The sequence below is a fragment of the Mirounga angustirostris genome, unplaced genomic scaffold (genome assembly GCF_029215605.1).
Source record: "Mirounga angustirostris isolate CCGP_5_RB_7025 unplaced genomic scaffold, mMirAng1.0.hap1 SCAF_3, whole genome shotgun sequence".
Taxonomy (NCBI): Eukaryota; Metazoa; Chordata; class Mammalia; order Carnivora; family Phocidae; genus Mirounga; species Mirounga angustirostris.
Genome location: NW_026991711.1, coordinates 126,882,809 through 126,903,636, shown reverse-complemented (window position 1 = coordinate 126,903,636; position 20,828 = coordinate 126,882,809). Strand labels below are relative to the sequence as shown.

Below are 20,828 nucleotides of genomic sequence, written 5' to 3'. Positions count from 1 at the left end.
CCTAAAATATATATTGTAAATCTGCATAATAATATTTCCTAAAATATATATTGTAAATCTGCTAATAGATTTACCATGTTTAAGTTTTGTTTTTTTTTTAAGATTTTATTTATTTATTTGACACAGAGAAAGCACAAGTAGGCAGAGCAGCAGGCAGAGAGAGAGGGAGAAGCAGGCTCTCCACCAAGCAGGGAGCCGGACACGGGGCTCGATCCCAGGACCCGGGGATCATGACATGAGCCAAACGCAGCCGCCCAACCGACTGAGCCACTCAGGCGCCCCTCCATGTTGAAGTTTTTTGGTCTTCCTCGTAGAAGCCAGAGCCCTAAGTTGCCCATTGAGGAACCTCTGATGGCAATATTCATGGCCATCACCTAGTTTCTATCCAAATGACTTTGGGTGGTCTTTGCAATGTTACTCATAACCACATGACTGATTTAGAATCAATCTTCTATTAAAAAGAACGCCACAAACCCAAAATGGAACCACACAAACCAAGTTACCAAACCAAGACTTAATATCTAATCTAATTGCAGTTCCAATCTCCTCCAGATATGTAGTCTTCATGGGACAGTCTGGAATTTTCTGATAAGCACCAATCAGGTAATCTGTCACATGGGCTTACCATCCCCAGAAGGAAAACGAGGTAATCCACCTCAAAAGATTCCCCCACCCTTCCCCCTAAGGGAAGGTTACCTTACCTGGAATAATCCTCTCTTTTTCTTTTGTTAATAACTTCCTTGTCCCACCCTCCTTCCTATAAAAACCTTCCATTATGTACAACTTCTCTGAGCTTCCTTTTACCTGCCGGATGAGATGCTGTTGGATTGATGAATTATTTAATAAAGCCAATTAGATCTTCCACTTTACTCATTTGAATTTTGTTTTTAACACTTCTAATCAAATTCATAATCCATTGTTTCTTTTGAACTATAGTTTGGCTGCCAGCATACTAGCGCTAACACAATGGGGGATGTGACGACAAGTCTTAACTAGAAAGAGATAAACATTTGGTTTTTTTGTTTTTGTTTGAAGAGATAAAACAGTTGCAATGAAATCCTCAAGAAGTAGTCACTTGAGCACTGAACCTTTTCCTGGGCGCCATCAAAGTCAAAGTTAACATTAAGTATTCAACAAACTCAGTAGTCATGTATTTTTCTATATAAGACTCCTACTGAGTGACTTACCTACGTTTTTTAGCACTTGCCTCTATTTCCAAGCATCTTTGAATATTATAACTGCTACAGTCAAATGGCCACAAAATGTGGGCACGTCATTTAAATTATTAAGATACTGTGGCTGATAAAGGACTAGACAAATGATGTTATAACAGCCTTTGGGGAGGTCAGAGAAAACAAATACCAATGAATAAGGTATGCTTGCTGCTGAAATACTGGAATAGAGAAATGAGAGAATTATTATTTATGGTGTCTTTTTAAACATATAAGGTCTTCCATGGTTATACCTTCATTACATATTATGGAAATAAACAAGGACCACCCAAATAAGAAAAATCAAAGGCTATATTTTCAGAACTTGAACAACCACCATCACTTGGCATTTGGATGGATTGGCAGGCAGGGGAGTGGGAGTGCTTTATAAGTTAAAAAAAAAAAAAAAGAAAAAAGCAGGGGGACTTCAAGTATGTTCTGATTGGAAATTATTGGCATGGGAAAACAGGAGGCAGGCTAACTAGAAGTGGAATATCTTGCAAGATTGGATTGGAGAGCATATTGATCTTTTTTTGGTTAGTTCCAAGTTAGAAACCTGGCCACTCTGGGCAGGTTGCTGTAGAGGTTGTGAGTCAGAATCCAATTGTCATATATGGTCTGGCCATTATCTATGTGTATATGCAGCTTCTCAGGATGAAGATTTCAGAGCTTTCCCAGAATGAACTCAGTATAGCTATCATAGGCTGGAACCCACACTCTAAAGGAGTAATACCAGTCTGCTGATCCTGAGTAATTGCCACATTCGTGTTGGAACTGTGCATTAACTATACAGCAAGCATTCTCAATGAGGGCAATATCACCAGTAGTGGTTCTTGGGGGCAAAAATAAATAAATAAATAAATTACTCTTCTTATATATGAAGCACAGATATATAGGGAACATATAGTACATAAAGAAACGTACATTGTATCTCCGGTCTTTAAGTTTCATGGGGAGTTGGTAGAAAAAAAATATCTAAAATAGTAAAACTGGTCTGGAGTGGGGAAGGGTAGAGAATTAAAAAAAAAAAAAAAAAATGAGAGACATGCTATAGAGCCTTTGTAAATACTTCTACCTAAAACTATTCTTTCCAGCCACGGAGCTAAATAGCATCCGACCATCCCTCTTAGACTGCATTTGCCTTGCAATCTCTGGCTCTTCAAACTTTTTCCCTGTTGGTTTAGTTTCTGTTTGAAATACTACAACTACTGTCCTTTCTTCTCTCAAAGCATGGGGAATATCACCAGAATAAAGCTCTCTGCATACACCCATAGCAAAGACTTCCATGTGGTATCATTAAGAAGATCCAATTTTCCACAGAGTACTCTTTTCCATGCCATATCTCCTTTATGAAGAGCCACTCAAGCAGCAGAAACCAGATGCCAGTCCAGAAAGTATATGATGAGAGGAATGAAGTTGAACTCCACCATCCTGGCAAGAAAAAGGAGAGTCATAAATGAAGAATTTTAAGCTTAACCTGCTACAATTACACAATAAATTGGGGCGCCTAGGTGGCTCAATTGGTTAAGCCTCCGACTCTTGATTTCAGATGGGGTCATGATCTCAGGGTCCTGGGATCCAGCCCCATGTTGGGCTCCCTCTCAGCGGGGAGTCTGCTTCTCCCTCTCCCTCTACCCCGTCCCCCGCTCACCCACGCACAGGCACTCTCTCTCTCTCAATAAATAAATAAAATATTTAAAACAAATAAGTAAATACATACATAAATAAATAAAATTACATGATAAACTTTGAACTACTCTAGGTAAAAAGAAATGACTGTTCACCTAAAAATGGTTAAGATGATAAATTTTATGTTATATATATTTTACCACAATTAAAAAAAAATAGAAATTGGGGTGCCTGGGTGGCCCAGTCGTTTAGTGTCTGCCTTCAGCTCAGGTCATGATCCCAGGGTCCTGGGATCGAGCCCCGCATAGGGCTCCCTGCTCCACGGGAAGCCTGCTTCTCCCTCTCCCACTCCCCCTGCTTGTGTTCCCTCTCTCGCTGTGTCTCTCTCTGTCAAATAAATAAATAAAATCTTTAAAAAAAAAAAAAGAAAAAACAGAAATGACAGACTTAGTTTTCATGCTAGTCCATTACAAGCACGGACTCTTTTCTCCCCCCTTATTATTATAATCCAGAAAACAGTACACAACAAAATCAGGAAGCCCTCTGACGTAGGACTTTCTGATTATGTGATTTACCACTCAGAAGAGAATGGGGGGGTCCCTCCCATGGCCAATGACATCTCTCTTCTTAGTTTAGCTTGGGGCCCTTAGCCATGTTCTACTGGTCCTGCGACTTCTTCCCTTCCATTATAGCAACCACGGCCCCGCCCCCCCCGCCCCCCCCCCCCCGACCGCTCCACCCCACCACTAACTCCAGTCTCATAAATACGTGTCACCAGCAGCACACCCGCCACATGTTTAAAGTCTGGGAAACACTGAGGAGGAAAGGTCACCATAGCCACAGCCACGTTGTGAGACTGTGGTTTTAAGGATCTCAAACACATTTGCTCGTAAAGCCATAGAATTATTTCTTAAGTCAGGGACTAAAATAAGCAAATTCTCCAAATTAAAAGAAAAGAAAACAAAACAAACAAAACCACAGACTCCAAAGGACACCGGTAACAGAAGAGCATAGAAGTCTCCTCCCACTTAGGCTGGTGTCTAGTCTAACAGTTAGCAAAAGGCCTTTCCTGACCACCAAGTGTGACAAGAACGCCTTATTTAGTATTATTGTTAACTGGGGCAAGGAAAACACCCCAAACCACAGCTGAGAAACAGTTTTTAGAGAGTTATAGTGAAGTACAAATCAACATGATGAAATTCTTTTATGACAAGCTTCACAAAGGGAAGCACCTGGCCAATGAATTATGCAACATGGAGCTTATTGACCTTCATCCCCTCTCCAGTTGTTCTCTCTCTTACCCGTCCAGCATATACTACTGCCTGATTCTCACACCTGAAGTTGAAGCATGACCTGGTTCCTTTCTCTGGCAAAAACTTGGCAGTGGCTCCCTAGTATGTGCTGAGTATTGAATTTGAGACTGAAGAATATTCCACAACTGATCTTTATTTCCCAACACTCTCAAACACCCTATATCCTGGTAAAACTAAACCTAATAGATACTTCCTAAAGATCCTCCAATTTTTTCATTCAGCCTTTGAGTGCAGTTATTCCTCTGGCTCAAAATTTCTTCTTTCCTTATATCTAAGTCCATAAAATTACCCAGCTAGCTGTCTATCTTTTATGTATCTCTTGGTAGATATTTTGTTGTAAGTAGGTTCCATCTAGAACACAAGCAGAATAATCTTCCAAACTATGGTTGTTAGGAAAAGCAGAAAATCGGACAGAAACAGATGAGGTCAATGTTAAAGGTAACCTGCAAAGTGAGTTTTAATCTGGATTTTAAAGGAGGTGAGATGTGAGATTTGGCTTGGGCAGCAGGAGTTCATTCCCAGATAAGTGGGGCAGATTATGTGGAGGGTAGTTGTCCACTGAACAAAAGAACAAATAAAAACCTTTGTACTTACTTTACTTATCCTCCAGAGCCAGGGCCAAGGAAGAAAATCTCTTCAGTTCCCTCACCACTCCCTCTGCCTTCAGCAACTTCCCTCTCTCCTTCCTTTCTACATGTGAGATCCCATTTCTTCCATGCCTCTGGTTCCAACCCCCAAGAACACAGAGAGAGATTTGAGATATTTTTTCTTCATTTATCATTTCATGTTTTCATTTTTTCAATACATTGACTACTGTTGTGTTCTGAGCATTTCCCTAGGCCCTAGAGAACAAAGGATGGAAGAAAATGATAAAAGAATAAATGGAACATTTCCAACCTTTATGAGGAGATGATTTAGCAAATAATATACACTATAATGGTGTTGGGCTGTTTATCTGGTTATTTTTCATTTGGACCCTCCTATTCATTCCTCAACCTTACCTTCCCTGCCCACTGCCTTATGCAGCTGACCCCTACAGACAGCTTGCCCCAGTATCCAGGCTTCTTCGCCCTCTGCCTTTAGTTGGGTTCAGCCAATATCAGCAAGGTATTGAAGAGAAGTAGGAGAAAGGGACCAAACTATTTAATCCTTCTGCTTTTTATCTACTCTGTGCTGCAATCTGACGTTGGCTGCATCTTTGCAGGGCAATAGCGCTCTCTAGGTGACCCCCCCCCCTCAACACTCAGGGTTCTTAAAAGGGGTTATTCCCATCAACAGCCACAGGGATAACATGGTAACCAGAGTGTTTCACCCGCAATGATGGTGGTTCACTTATCATGAGGTACTTAAGAATGAAGGAGATGGGCAGCATTCTAAACTAGGGCTGGATTTAAGCAGTCAGAAAAATTCTAGGTCTGGGGCAGAAATCTCCCTTAAGTTGCCACAATAGGAATTCATGGCCTCCCATCACATTTTCAGATTCAAACCAGTGCCTTCTCAGGCCAGAACGCCATGTTTAAAATGAAGGCCAGATCTTTTTGAGGAAGGAGCCTGCAGAGCTGCCACACTGAATACATCGTCTTCTTCCAAGTCTTCCTTGGGAAGACACGTGACGTACAGTTAACTTTGAAAATGACCTGTTAAAAGGGACATGCTCAGACCTCCCAGGAGTTACTAAACACTGGCCCTAGGTTTATACTCATTTCTACGGAGTTAAAACACCACTATGGTCCAGTGGTGTCTTAGTTTCCTCTTGCTGCTATAAGAAACTACAAACCTGGGGGCTTGAGCCAACATAAATGTGTCATCTTACAGTTCTGGAGGTCAGGAGTCTGAAAGAGGTCCTACTGGGCTAAAGTCAAGGTATCATCAGAGGTGCATTCCTTCTAGAAGCTCCAGGGGAGAATTCCTTTCCTTACTTTTTCAGCTTCTAGACTCTGCACTCTCTGGCTCATGAAGGGACATTATAGTAAGAAAGACCAAGCAGAAGCCCCTGGAACTGTCCCTCCTCCACATCCAAATGGTAAAAGCAAAAGTAATACCACATCCCTGGGTGAGTACAGAGATTAGTGTCATTACCTAAGAACCCAAAAAATGCAAGAATGCTTATTCTTTATCCTATACACAATAAATTTCCCTGTTCAGCCAGTGCAAAAGTAAGATGAATTCTGGAAAATGATAATCAATCTCAGCTGCCATTTCCAGGGTGGTAATTTTACTGGGTCCAACAACACAGTCCTAGTAGCTGGGTGCTATTAACCTGAAGAATATTTTTTTTCTTGATCTAATTAATAGTACTGTCCAAAAGAGTTTGCCTTCATTTAGAAGGGTCAGCAGCATAGTTTTACCATCTTACTTCAGAGTTATGTCAACTCTCTTGCTCTCTGTCATAGTATGGTCTCCTCGGACCTTGATCATCTTAATAACCCATGGAACATCACACTGGTCCATCACATGGGTAACATTATGTTAATTCGACCTTAAGTACAATAAGGAGCAATTTCTTTAAGTGCTGTAGTAAGACAAATATGGCCACAGAGTAGAGGGTAAATCCCATGAAAATTGTGCAAAGTTTCAAGGAATTCAGTAGTCTGGAGTGGGTCAGCCTATCCCCTCTAAAGTGAAGGATAAGGCACTATTCCTTGTATGCCCACCACGAAGAGGAACAATGTTTGCCAGAGCTCTTCAGATTTGTGAGAAATAATATACCACATCTGGATGTTCTTCTCCAACCCATTTGCTCAGTAGCCTCTAAGCCTGTCTATTTTGAATGGAGCCTGGAGCAAGAGAGGGCTCCCGAGTTGAGGCTGCTCTGATATTTGGATCTTAATGACCTAACAGACACAATAGTTATTCGACATGTCGGTGGCAGCTAGAGATCCTGTACAAAGCCTCTGGCAAGCCCCAAGAAGAGAATCACCGAGTATATGCCTAGGATTTTTAGAACCACGTCATGCCCTCTTTGCCAATTTATTAATTATCTATCCATGTGTAATAAAACACCCCCAAAACTTTGGACCCATCTTAAACTTTGGCTACAGCAGTCAACAATTATTCACTACATGAAGATCAACTCCTCTCTTTCTAGAGGGTCCTGGTAGAGACAGAGCGCATGATCAGGGAATGCTAAGCACATTAGCCTGCTAGGACTGCTGTACCAAAGTACCACAAGCTGGCTGCTTACACAACAGCCATATATTATCTCACAGTTCTGGAGGCTGGAAGTCCCAGATCGAGGGATCAGCAGGGTTGGCCCCTCCTGAGCCTGTGATAGAAGCACCTGTTCCGAGTTTCTCTCCTTGACTTGGAGATGATCATCAACTTGTGGTTTTTTTTACCTCATCTTCTCTGTGTGCATGTCTGTCTCTGTGTCCAACTTCCCCCTTCTTAAAACCAGTCATGTTAGATAAGAGCCCACCCTAAGTACTTCTCTTTAACCCGATTACTTCTGTAAAAACCCTATTTCCAAATAAGGTCACTTTCTGAAATACTGGGGATTAGGACTACAACATGTCTTTTCTGGAGGAGCGGCATCCCGTGAAGTGAAAATGGTATTTTTAAGATATGGCCGAAGAGCCTAAATGGTCGAGCAGGCACAAGAAAAGCACATGAGCAGAGAGCTTAGGCTTCATGATGGCTTCCTCAATGCTTCCATGTCTCTCGCTGAGCACACACCTGCAGCTCCACAGAAAGTTCTGGAGAGCCAGGCAACAGGAGGGAAGAGCCAGCCGTATATGCAAAGTGAGCCGGCACCAATCCCAAGTGGATGCCTCCCGGTCACAGGCCCCCTCAGGGATACCCTGAAATACGGTAAGAAGAGAAATCTTCCTAAGGGATAGAACTCTTATTACAGCTGTTTTTCCATTTTGTCTGGAAAGACAGACGGCCTGATACAAGATCAACACTGACTCATAGGAGGTGGCTAATGTGTTGGCCAGCTGGTTCCTTAGGGACTCGGAAAAAAAACAAGACTGAAAGACTGGTGATAAAGAAGTTGGGATAGGGGCGATTTGGGAAGGAGTATCTTGACGTGGGAAGAGTGGGAAGGTTATTTGTGTCTCATGGAATACTCTCCAGAGAACGGGATCATCCGTCCCGTGGATATCAGCCAACCTCCCTCCAGCTTCCCCTTGCTGAATGTACAGTGCCCTGATACAGGCATGGAGGTTAAGCATGGGCTCAGCTGTATTGCCTTCCCTCCCCAAGGCCGATGTGACTTGTGGCTTCCCTCCCCCAGCAGAGGCGAACACTGAACCCCCCGCATGGCACCATTTCCTGTAGTCCTTGTTGGATGGCTCTTTTCACAGCCCCAGCTCACAGGCTCCAGTAGCCCTATTGACTCACCTTCTGAGCAGGTGGGAAAGGGAGGAGTGGATGGATTTGAGATACACTTGTAAAGGCAGATTTGAGAGGAACTGATGGCCAAGTGAATATAGTAGGAGAATGGAGAAGAAAACCTGAGATGACCGAAGTTTTCAGTTTTTGTGAATGGTGAACAGGAACACTTTTAATGAAGACAGAGATGATCAGAGAAGGGCAGGGAGAAACTGACAAAGGAGGTGAAGAGTTCAGTTTGAGCCCCTGGAGGGGGGTGTGGGTGAGCATATGTAGGTATCAAGAGCAACCAGGGGTCCAGAGCTCAGAAGGAAAGTCAGCACTTGAGATAAAGGATGAAAACTTGAATTTATTCATAACCATGTGTTAATGTCCCACAGGACTTTGCATGTTTCATCTTTTACCTCTAACTATGGACACTGAGGCTTTGCTTTTCAGCGGCAGTGAACCCAAGCTGGAGAGGCCTTTAAGGGGGTGGGAGTACTTATCCTCAAGAAAGGAAGTAAGTACAGAGAGACCCTAAAGGCAAATGTTTACCAGAGTATTTTATACTGAAAGTGCCAAATGCACAGACCTCATCTTGTCCCACTTCTCTCTCTCCAGCAACCAGAAGAGGGTTTGGCACCTTGCAACCACTCAAATATTTGGGGAGTGGGCAGAATAAATGGTAATAAATGCCACAGAGGATGGGAGGAAGGAAGGATGAAAGGAACCTACTAGGCAGGAAGGGAGGGAGAAAGGAATGAACCTACAGGGCACAGCGGGGAGCTGAGGAAGGGAGAAGCCACATCCAACCTTTTTCTCCTTCCTAAGCTCTCTTTGCAAGACTGAAAGATGAGAAGCCTCGTGAAGAGATGGTTAAGAACATGGATTCTGATTTCAGGCTCCAGGACGTCCTAGCTGAGCAACTTGGACAAGTAACTTAACCCTTCTGTGCCTAGGCTTTCTCCCTGTAAAATAAACACAGTAAATGCTTAGAGCAGCTCCCGGGAAAAAGTATGTTCCACATAAGTATTTTTGTTATTTTTGGCATCTTGATGAGAAGGTAAGCCTGCAAGCAAGCTGGAAATTCCCTACGGAGGGTGAATTCAGATACTTAGCCTTTAAGAGCCATTCACAAAGACACAATCACCTTTTCTCTCCCTTTGCCTTCCAGAAGCTTTAAACACCCCACTACTTCCCAACAGACTTTCACTAGCAAAAAAACAGAGGCCTGGGTTTTAGTTGGGCTGCCAGCAGTAAGCCGTGAGTTTGCAGACCCCATGGGAGCCGAGCGCCAAGGTCCCTTTCCGCTAGGGCGGACCACCGTGTGCGCGCCGGGTGCCAGACGCGGGCTCACCCCGGCTCCGGCTCTCTCTCGCAACCCCGCCCGCGCGTCCCGGGGGCCCTGCACCCTGCGCGCCCCGGCTGCCGCCCAGCGCCCTGCACACGGGGGAGGCGCCTCTCGGGCGCCCTCCGGCCGGGATGCCAGTGCCCGGCGCCCGGCGCGCCTTCGCCGGCAGCCTGCCCGCGGCCTGCCCGCGGCCTTTATACCGAGCGGGCTGGGCACTCACTAATGTTTAACTCGGGGCAGAAACTTGGGAGCGCAGAGTGACTCCGCGGTCCCGAGCGGCGGAGCTGGACGCGGTCTCTGCGGCTCGCCTGACTTCTGCCTGCGCTCCTGCTCCGAACACTCAGTTCCGGGCCCACACCGACGATGAAGGTGAGTTGAGTAGCGCCTTTCCCTAACCCCAGGGTCGCGTTGTAGGTGCTTCTTCACCAGACTCTCCCCCAAATTGACCCCGAAGCTCGAGGAACGGGACCACGGGCTCCTATTCGGTGGAAGCTCCAGGGCCACCCTGCGACAGGTGAAGGGACGTCCCAGAGCCCCCGCCTGGCGCTCGGCCCCCCGGGGTTTCTGCTAGTACCAGGCGCGAAGCCTGGGAGGATGCAGAGAGCCACCCATAAAACGCACGCTCGAACCCTCACTTGGCTTCTCCCTCACTCGGCTTCTGACGTGCAAGAGGCCGTAGAGAAGCAAACGCTAATATGCTCTGATGCCACAAGTTCAAGGGCAACCGCTCTTGCAACCTCCGCACTCCAAACCCTCTCAGCCCACTGTGCCCCTCTTCCGGATGTTCGCCCATGGGCACATCCCGCCGCCTAGGGTGCAGCGCGGGCCCCGACACTCTGCCTCTGCCAGACTGGGGCCAAAGGGCTCGCTCTAACTGGGTACGATTTGACCGGCTTGCAGACGCCGTGGAAAGTGCTCCTGGGACTGCTGGGGCTCGCTGCGCTCGTCACCGTCATCACCGTGCCCGTGGTTCTGCTGAACAAAGGCAGTAAGTTTGAAACATTTGCAAAAGATAAGACAATTGGAGACCAGGACCGGGTTCTGTCTTACCACACTAAGCACACGGAGAACTAAGGATCTTGCTGGGGGCTTGGACCAGTGCACCAGGTTGTAGCTGAGGCTTCCCTGGGGTTGTTGCTGCTTCTAAGGAGTGGCTAGGTGCCCTTGGTGGGGTCTCCAGTGTTCAGGCTGCGAGAGCCTTGTATCATAAATACATACTTCCCGCAATCAAGAAAAAGTCTTAGGATTACTTTTTCTTAAATTCAAGTTTAAATGTTTAAATTTAGTATGATTTAAATTAAAAAAAAAAAAAAAAAAAAAACCTTTGTAGCTGGGACCTTCAAAGGAAAAGATGTGGCGTTTAAAGGCTTCAAACAGTAGTAGGGATGTCATAAAAGGAGGGAAAAAAAAAAATAAGAGAAGGAAAAGCCCCAAAATACAGTTTTGAGAAAAGACTACATGGGGAACCCAGGTTCTTTACCTTCTGGGACGATGAAAATGCATTAATCAGAGAGTTAAGATGCAGAGAAAAAACTACTTAACCATTTATAGAAATATGTCATAGTAAATCATAAAGCTGGTGTACATGGTAATATTCAGAGGGGGGTGGGATCAGTGATTTTTGGTGGATTCTTTCATTTAAAGCCGCCTTCATTTTTTTAGCTTGCCTAACTCAATTCAACTCTAGCTCTTACTATAAAACGTTCATGTAATGGGATACACATTACTGGATGCAAACAAGTGAGAACATCTAGTTTGGGTTTCTTCTGGCCTTACTTTCCTTTTAAGTAAATATTTACTTTCGTTTCAGTATTACACATTCTAGTCAGCCAACTGAAGCATTCTCTCTGGATGGTCTAGTCAACCAGGAAATGTGCAGACAGTGCTCGCGCACTGAGGGCTCTTCTCCAGATTTCAAGGGGACAGTTCAGAATTAGTTTGTGAAGCTGTCAAGAATTGTTTGCCTGGCAATTTCAGGGCCAGGGCAAAGGTACCAAAGGTTAAATACCTGAGTGTGCTGACCTATTGATAATAGGACTTTTAGTTAAGAAAGCAATGGTTACCACCATTTGAGATAATCCAATGGCAGACATCAGTTCCCTTACGTTGGACTTTGTGTTAAAATATAACTGTTTTCATAAAGTGATACTTTGTATATTTAAACAACCACACACACAAAGCTTAGTTGTAAGAACAGGTCATTCAGGGTGCCTGGGTGGCTCAGTTGGTTAAGCATCTGCCTTTGGCTCAGGTCATGACCTCAGGGTCCTGGGATCAAGTCCCACATCAGGTTCCCTGCTTAGTGGGGAGTCTGCTTCTCCCTCTACCCTCTGCCCCTGCTCGTGATTTCTCTCTCTCTCTCAAATAAATAAAATCTTACCAAAAAAAAAAATGGGTCATCCATACAATCAATAAATATTCACATGGCTGACATTATGTCCCAGGCATTGTGCTACTTGCTGCAAATACAAAGATTAAAATTTATAAATACCTCTGACCTCAAGAGGTTTATATCTACTGGGAGACAAATATGCAAAAAAATCAAAGTAACCTGGATAGGCCATTTGTCTCCAGAACATCACTGAGGCACCACAGCATCACTGGAAGGATGGGTGTAAAACTGTAATTATCAGAACTTCCCTTAAGGAAAGTTGGAAGGAACACTGAACTTTGATAAGCCACTTGAAATAGGCAGTGAAATGGCCTAGGGGCCTGGGTCATGCAACTGCCATCTAGGGGGTTTGGTCAAGTTAACTATGGGGGATTTTGCTTTGCTGGGTGGGGCATGCAGACTGGGGAGGGGCTGCCTTGTCATTTCCCTTAAACCACACCTAGTCTCTTCCCCAAAAGAAATTTGGACAAATATTTCAAGAACAGTCTTTTGATGGGACTTTTCCAGAGATTCATGTGTCTCCATCAAAGCATTATGATTCAATAAAATAATTTAGAGAGACTTGAGCAAACTTCCCTGTGGATTAGAATGTCAAGGAAGTCTTCTCAGGAGAAGTTTCTTCTATAGGGATGCTCGAATAGTTAATATCAGTGTCTGGAGATAAGATTTTCCAGAAAATATAAATGCCTTACGAGTCACAGAGACACAAGATCGCATCCTCTAATTGGATCATAAAAGGACTCCTAGCAGAAGAGCAGGGTGGGCAGAAGCAAAAGGAGTTGATTTTAACCTGCAGATGATGAGAACTACTGGAGAATTTTGTGCATGCCTGGACTGTTGGGCCTGACAGTGGGAATGTGGGTTGAGTGGAGCAAGGCTAGAGGGGAAACAGGGAAGTGTCCCAGAAGAGTGATGGTGCAGAGCAGAATTTGAAGGCTATCAAGCTACTCAAAAATGTGAACAATTAGACTTCGTAAAAGGAATGGGAGGGTGGCTAAGGATGCCTCTTGGGCAACTGGGTGGATATGTGGTTTCATTGTGTGCTTTATTTACACTTAAGAAACAACACCCAAGTTACTTCTCTTCCCATATTTCTTAATTGATATATATATATATATGTATATATATATATATGTATATATATATATGCATACACACACACACACACACATATATATATTTCAGGAGAAAAGAGAAATCATCTTGTTTCAACTGCTGCTTTATCATAAATGAAAGCTCAGGAATGTGGCATTTGCACTAAATCAACAGTCTCATTCCTGGACTGTGCCACAATGAAGGACAGCATTCTTAACAAAAAATCCAGAGTCACCACCCAAGAAATGTTCTCCATATTGTCAATCTAGGTTTAAAGTTAAAAAAAAAAAAAAAAAGTACTAGGAAGGAAAGAGGATAGGAGGTGGGAGAGAGGAAAGATGAATGGAAAGAAAAGGAGGGAAGAAAAGAAGGGAAGGGGAGAGAAGAAGATTTTGATAGAAAAACAAAGTCCTAGATCATGTGGAAAGCTAAGAAATAAACAGCCAAAAGGAAGGAGGATGAAATGAGCAAAACCAAGTTCATCCCCTGAGATTAGAGACAGAGGATAAACTGGTTCAGGAGTAGGGCTGTGATATTTTATTTATTTATTTATTTTTATTTTATTTTTTTTTTAAGATTTTATTTATTTATTTGAGAGAGAAAATGAGATAGAGAGAGAGCATGAGAGGGGGGAGGGTCAGAGGGAGAAGCAGACTCCCCGCCAAGCAGGGAGCCCGATGCGGAACTCGATCCCGGGACTCCAGCATCATGACCTGAGCCGAAGGCAGTCGCTTAACCAACTGAGCCACCCAGGCGCCCTGACAAATTTTTCAAAAGCATAGTGTATAATATAATGTGAAAGGGGAAGTAAAGGGATCACAAATATTGACTCAGAGGTTTTATTACCAGTAAGCCATGAGGATTTCTATACTTCCATTAAGAGTAAAGTATATTTATCTATTTTACTGATGACTGTGGGAAACTGAATGTTTAAATGTAATATCCTTCTATAATAGGATATCTGAAGGGTTTAAAGTAAAAATACAATCTTTTATTATATACACAGAAGGAGGTGAACTTTTAATTTTGCTGGACGAAATGCATAATTCCTGACCTCAGGGAGTTTTTATTTAAAAAAAATACTGTAGTATTTTTGTATGTAGAGGTTGTTTTAAGAGAAGGTTAAGTGTTTCCATATGAAACACTGACTTTAGCAGAACTAAACACACCCAGAAGAGAGAGAGAGAGAGAGGCAGAGAGGCATAAGTTTAATACTACAGTATTTTTTTAAATTTTTAATAAATAAAATCTTTAAAAAAAAAAAGAAAGAAAAATTTGTCAAATAGTTTTATTATTGAGTTGTTACTCATCAAATAGTTTTATTGTTGAGTTGTTATTTGTCAAATAGTTTTATTATTGAGTTTTATTATGGGATAGAAACATACCTGTTCTTCTTTTGTTCTTTTCACTGCTTTAGCAGTGAATTTCCTCCATATCTTCTTTCAGTGCATAGGAAATTTGCTCACCTATCCATCAGTAATAAAAGGAAACCCAAATGTGAAGGAGACAGGAATAATCAGAGAAAGAAAAGATAACAACTATGAAGTTTGTCCGAGGAAGTCCAGGATCTGTTCCAGGTTTAAAAGCCCATAAGTGAGCCTGAATGAAAGCTTTGTATATTTCAGAGGACAATTTCTAAACAGTGAGTTCCGCTCGAGTTGACTTCAGCCAGCTCAGCTAACTGTTGTCAACCTTTGTCAAGTGCTCATGAGGTCAGTGGGTTGGTCTTTTTCAGGTCGGCACTTATGGTTCCCTAGCCACAGTATGTGCCTTAAATTTCTCTCATACACATCTTGCCTCTCATCCCAAAAGTGATCAGAGAGGAAAAGGGAAGACTGCCCAGTCGATGGATAGAGAAAGACAATGTAAAATGACTAACTAGAGCTGGATCAATGTACTTAACGAAGGGCTGACACCCATGGGAAACGTGACTGTAAACACATGCAGGACCACCTCACTTACCGAAGAGAAGGCATGCGGACCTGTAATAATAGTTAACATGTGTTCTCTCTGTGCCAGGTATTGGGCTGAGGGCTTTTAACGTACTTCTTGTTTGATCCTTAGGGCAACCTTTTGAGAGAGGTTCTATTATCATCTCCATTTTTACAGAAATGTGAATTTTACTTTGAGAGGTGCTTTAGTGATTTATTACTGCATAATGAATTACCCCAACACTTAAAACGACAAATATTTGTTATCTCACAATTTCTGTGGGTCAGGAATTTGGCGGTGGCTTAGCTGGGAGGTTCTAGCTCCAGGTCTCTCATGAGGTCTTAATCAAGATGTCATCTGAAAGCTTGACCAGGGCTGGTGGATCCACGTCCAAGCTCCGTCACGTAGCTGTTAGCTAGACATCTCAGTTCCCCACCGTGTGGGCCTTTCCACGGGATGGAAAGAAGGATCCAAGAGAGCAACCAAGTAGGAAGCCACAGAGCCTTTTGTGACCTAGCTTCAGAAGCGATACGCCATCACTTCTGCTGTATTCTATTGCTCACCCACGCCAGCCCCGATACAATGTGAAAGGGCATGACGCAAGGGCAGAGTGTTAGCCACAGAGAGCTCCGGGGATCGTCATAGAAGCTGGCTACCCAAGAAGTTAAGGAACTTGCTCAAAGCTCCGCAGAGTTGAGATTCACACTCAGGCAATGTGACTCTAGAGAGCTGGTGCTCTTAAACTCCAAATCATTCTGCTGGTTTTGATCAAGTATAAATTCATGTGGCCATATAAGCATAAAGTTACAATTTCCCATGTATCTGCCTATATTATAATTTCATGGCTGCTAATGCCTGGATGCCAAGTGTCCTGAAGTAAAGTTCCTGCTGCTTTTGCCTCCATTCCTATATAAAGCTGTAGACAGGGCGCCTGGGTGGCTCAGTTAGTTAAGCGACTGCCTTCCGCTCAGGTCATGATCCTGGAGTCCCGGGATCGAGTCCCACATCGGTCTCCCTGCTCGGCAGGGAGTCTGCTTCTCCCTCTGACCCTAACCCCTCTCATGTGCTCTCTCTCATTCTCTCTCTCTCTCAAATAAATAAATAAAATCTTAAAAAATAAAAAAATAGCTGTAGACAGGCAGTGACTTCCAGCTCAGGTCCAGATTTGCTCCTTGTGCTCAGTTACACCTACTTTGTTTCTAATGCATATTATATTATCTTATTTGAACTTCACAGAACAACCCATTAAGGTATTAATACCTTTACTTGTTACACTGAAGAAACTGAGGCATAGAAGTTTAGGGCTTTGTGAGTAAGTCCTAGAACTTGGAAATCCAAACCTTTTGACTTTTAGCCTTTTCCTGAGTCTGCTGATTTCCATCCATAGCTGTTTTAAAGAAATGCTTTGGTGGGAATTTTTGTAAGTAAATGATTAATCATGGCTTTATGGTTTGATGCTAACTCTTTCATTGTTGTAAACCAATTATCTTGTAAATATTTTTACCTTTAGTCTTCATAGCTCCATTATGACCTCCAAAGGACGGTGTGTCTCAATCTGAGAGTAAACTAAAACTACAAAATCAAAACTCCTGAGTTAGCTGTTTTATTTTTGCCAAGTACTGTATTTTCAACTTTGTATTTTCTTCAAAATTCTAACTTCCTAGGAAGTTTTTTAAACTTAATGATAAACCATTGACTTTAGTTACCCATATACATTTATGTGCACATTTCTTCATTATTTCGTTCACTGGGGAAGCAAGTAGACTCATGAGCTTGGGACATATATTTCAGCATCCAAGGCCCAGGAAGCACGGTAATTCCAGGCAGAGCCAAAGCCTGCCGGAACTTTGTTCCTGACACCCTGAGGACTACGGTGGCTCATGTTGTATAATAAAGGAAGAGGGAGCAGTACGGGTATCAGGTGGGGACTACCACATACCCCTTCCCTGACCTCGCACTGGGTCCTCAAAACCAGTTGGGTGGCCCCAGTGACCTTAACACCATCCCTGTGGGGCTCAGACCGCCTCTTCTTATTTTCCTCAGTTTTTTTTAAAGCCTGACCTGCTCGAGCTCAGGTCATGAGTTTCACGGATGGCTCTATTCCCCTGTTATTTTCCTTTTTTCTTTTATTTCAGGCAGGAAACTTGTACTATAAGACTTACAACCTCTTCAGAGCTGTGGTCCTGTGGTGGCCAGATTCAGGATTTGTTAGCTCACCAACACGTCTGGAACAGTCACTGCGTGTCAGGTGTTATTGTGGGTCTAGGGGAGCTGACCCTAAACAGTAGGGATGAGGTGCCTGCTCCCATGGACCTTTACCATCCATGGGGCAGGCAAGGAAGAGGCAAGCACCTGAGTCATTTCAGACAGGAATAATGCTGGGACAAAATTAAGGGTGATAGAAAAGGCAGAGGGACACAGAAAGGAGTTTCTTTTTATTCCAAGCATGAATGTGGATGATCTCAATTCCATTTTTAAACTATGTCTCTGACTCCTTCGTACATAATAGAGGCAGGTGGGGGGTATTTGTGAGAGATGATGGCAGATTGGACAGGGTGATAGTACTGGAAATGTAAAAAAAAGAGAGATAAAACAGGATGTACTTTGGAGGTAAACAGTGTGTGGTGGAGAGCAAAGAAGTGAAAAGTGAGGGAAGGAGCACTGACGAGGATGACTCCTTGAACAGCCGTCTGCATAGTCCAAGTGGAGAACTTTCTCGTGCTCTCAGGGCTCTGTCTTGCCCACGAGAGCTAATCTACACCACTTCCTCTGAACTAATTCCTTTGTTCTGCTGCATATGCTTCAGGGATCAAGAGGCAGGACTCAGGGAGGCCTTCTCCATTGTGCACCTAGCACATACCTGTCAAAAGATGGTAATTAGTTCAGCAAATATTTATGGAACATTTTCTACATGCCAGGCACTTTGTTACCCATGAGAGATATAAAAATGATATACACAGCCCTTATCCTCAAACAGTTCCCAATATTAAAGGAAACATAAACATTAACTATAGTAAAAAGGGCTAAGTGTCCTTCTAGTAAATGATCGAAGTGCTATGGAAGCACTAAAGGGCAATGATAAATGCTGTCCAGGGAAGTCTGTACAGAAACCAACCAGGCATAAAGGATTAATAATTAATGGATCCGAATACAATCCTTCCAATAGTGGAGCCACCAGACTGCCTCTCAGGCATGCAGTTCACCTTCCTGTTTCGTTCTCAGCTATTACGGCTCCAGATTCTGTAGGAGGACTGTGTCAAACAGAATGTTTCCGGCTGCAAGTAACAGAGTACCTGCCCAAAAGTTGTTTAAACTATGAAGTGTTACCGGGCGCCTGGGTGGCTCCGTCAGTGTCTGCCTTCAGCTCAGGTCGTGATCTCAGGGTCCTGGAATGGAGCCCCACCTCCAGCTGGCTCCCTGCTCAGTGGGGAGCCTGCTTCTCCCTCTCCATATGCCCCCCTGCCCCCCTAACTCATTCTGGCTCTCTCTCAAAATCTTTTTTTAAAAAATGTGAACTATAGAGTATTACTATTGTCCTATCATTAGCCTTTTACATCACTGGAAGTGTAGAAGTGAGGCAGTTCTAGAGTTTGTTGATGCAGTGATCCAACAACATCCTCAAGGGCCTGGCACCTTCCATTGTTCAGCTGCATCCCCCCTCAGACTGTTGGCTTATGTTCTCAAACTTGTCCCCTTGGGGTCGAGCATGCGTGCCTGAGAAGCACATCATTTGCTCACACAGCTATTTCGCAGGGCAGAAGATGATGCTGTTCCTCATTCATAATCTGTTCTCTCAGGGAGGGAAAGCTTTTCCGGAAGTCCCTCGGCCCAAGGCAGACTTTCCCTCACATCTCATTGGCCAGATTTGTGTCACTGGTCCATTCTAATCTAATCACGGGCATGGGGAATGAATGTTGGGTTCTGGATTTTTTTTTGGACTAGATTATCAAGACTCATCTTCCTGGGACGCGGAGGAAACTCCTTCCTTAACACATGGAAGGGGAAGGGAAATTACCTAAGTTGAATTGGGAATTCCAAAAGAAAGAAATGCGGGCGGCGGCGGGGGGTTGGGGTGCTCTATGTAGGCATATCATATATTTTATCTTTGCTTTCTTTTCATTACACTGAAAGATTTAATTTGCTAACAAAAGAAAATAGATGTCAAGCCAGCTCCGATCTCTGAAGAACCTGATCATATAACTCTCCTTCCCCTCTTCTCACTTGCTTTCCTAACCGCCTAAATTTATTGCACAGCATGGTGCTTCGATGATGTGCTTTTTATGAGAAAGGCATTTTGGGCCCAGTACCTGCTTTGGCTTGCCATCTAACATGATTAAGAATGGGGAGGAATTGAATTTGAAATATTTAAGATACAAATCTGAGACAGTAGAGCAGGTCAGAAACATCTGAGGGGAATTACTCTCAATTTTTTCATTAAAAGCCCATATAAATTGTCATATTTTATCCAATTAATAATGCGAAAAGGTAGTAGAAACAGTCAACAGAAAATAAAAAGAGCAACTTTTTGAAATACATGGTAAACATTAGACCTGCAAAAGTTGACCCAGGAAAGTAGGATTTGAAATAACTAATGGCTAGAAAAACAAAATACAATCAGTAAATAAAAGCAAACAAAATAACTTCATGGTGTCTGTAATTTATGACTCAAATTTTTTTTTTAAAGATTTTATTTATTTATTTGACAGAGAGAGACACAGCGAGAGAGGGAACATAAGCAGGGGGAGTGGGAGAGGGAGAAGCAGGCTTCCCGCAGAGCAGGGAGCCCCGTGCGGGGCTCGATGCCAGGACCCTGGGATCATGACCTGAGCTGAAGGCAGACGCTTAACGACTGAGCCACCCAGGCGCCCTGATGACTCAAATCTTTTTTGTTAAATCTCCAGGGGGGGAAATTAATCTATGCGGTAATGATTTTCTGAAGATGAAAGTGGTTTGACTGTACTGAAAAGAAAATCTAGAACCCAGTATCAGTGGTGTTTTGTAAGCCTGGCAATCCCACACTCCCCACTCGCTTCCTTACTGATGCTGCTGGTAGACTCTGTCATGTGTCTCCCTTCCCCAAGCCCCCAGCATCCCCTCAGCTGACGAGCTGGCTTCCTATTTTAATGACAAAAGAGAGGCCCTCAGAAGAGACTATCCTCCATTCCCACCAGCCCCTCTGAGCATTCACTTGCATTTGCCCCTCCCAGGGCGCTAGGTGAACTTTTCTGGCACCTGCTGGAAGCCAGATCCTCCTGTGGGCGCTGATTCCACCCCCTTTGCTTTGCATAGAAATAAGGCTCCAGCTATTTGTCCTGCCCTCTGCATCATCATTTTCTCCTCTCTACCTAATTGTGCTGTAACCTCTCAGGAAAGGAAAGGAAAAGAGGGGGAGGGGTGGAGAGGAAAATCCTCCCTGGATCCCACATCCCTGCCAACCTCCCAGTCCTTCTCCCTGCTCTCTTTACCACAAAACTCCTCAAAGAACTTTGTCTTATCTCTGTCTACAGTTCCTCTCCCCATTCTTTCTTAAACCCACTGGAATAAGGCTTACCCCCACCGGCCACTGAAACAGCTCAGTTCTCCTCAAG

General features: G+C 43.6%; 1 protein-coding gene across 2 annotated transcripts in view; it reads left to right on the top strand.

The window, feature by feature from the left end:
- The first annotated feature begins 9,810 nt into the window (after positions 1–9,810).
- DPP4 (dipeptidyl peptidase 4) overlaps positions 9,811–20,828 on the top strand; it is a 79,855-nt gene continuing 68,837 nt past the window's right edge. Inside the window, exons 1-2 of one of the 2 annotated variants that reach the window (XM_045868749.3) lie at positions 9,811–10,190; positions 10,722–10,809. In XM_045868749.3, coding sequence (XP_045724705.2) covers positions 10,185–10,190; positions 10,722–10,809 — 94 coding nt within the window. In that variant the 5' untranslated portion in view covers positions 9,811–10,184. The remainder of the gene's footprint in view (positions 10,191–10,721; positions 10,810–20,828) is intronic. The other variant, XM_064586617.1, reaches the window with a different exon arrangement.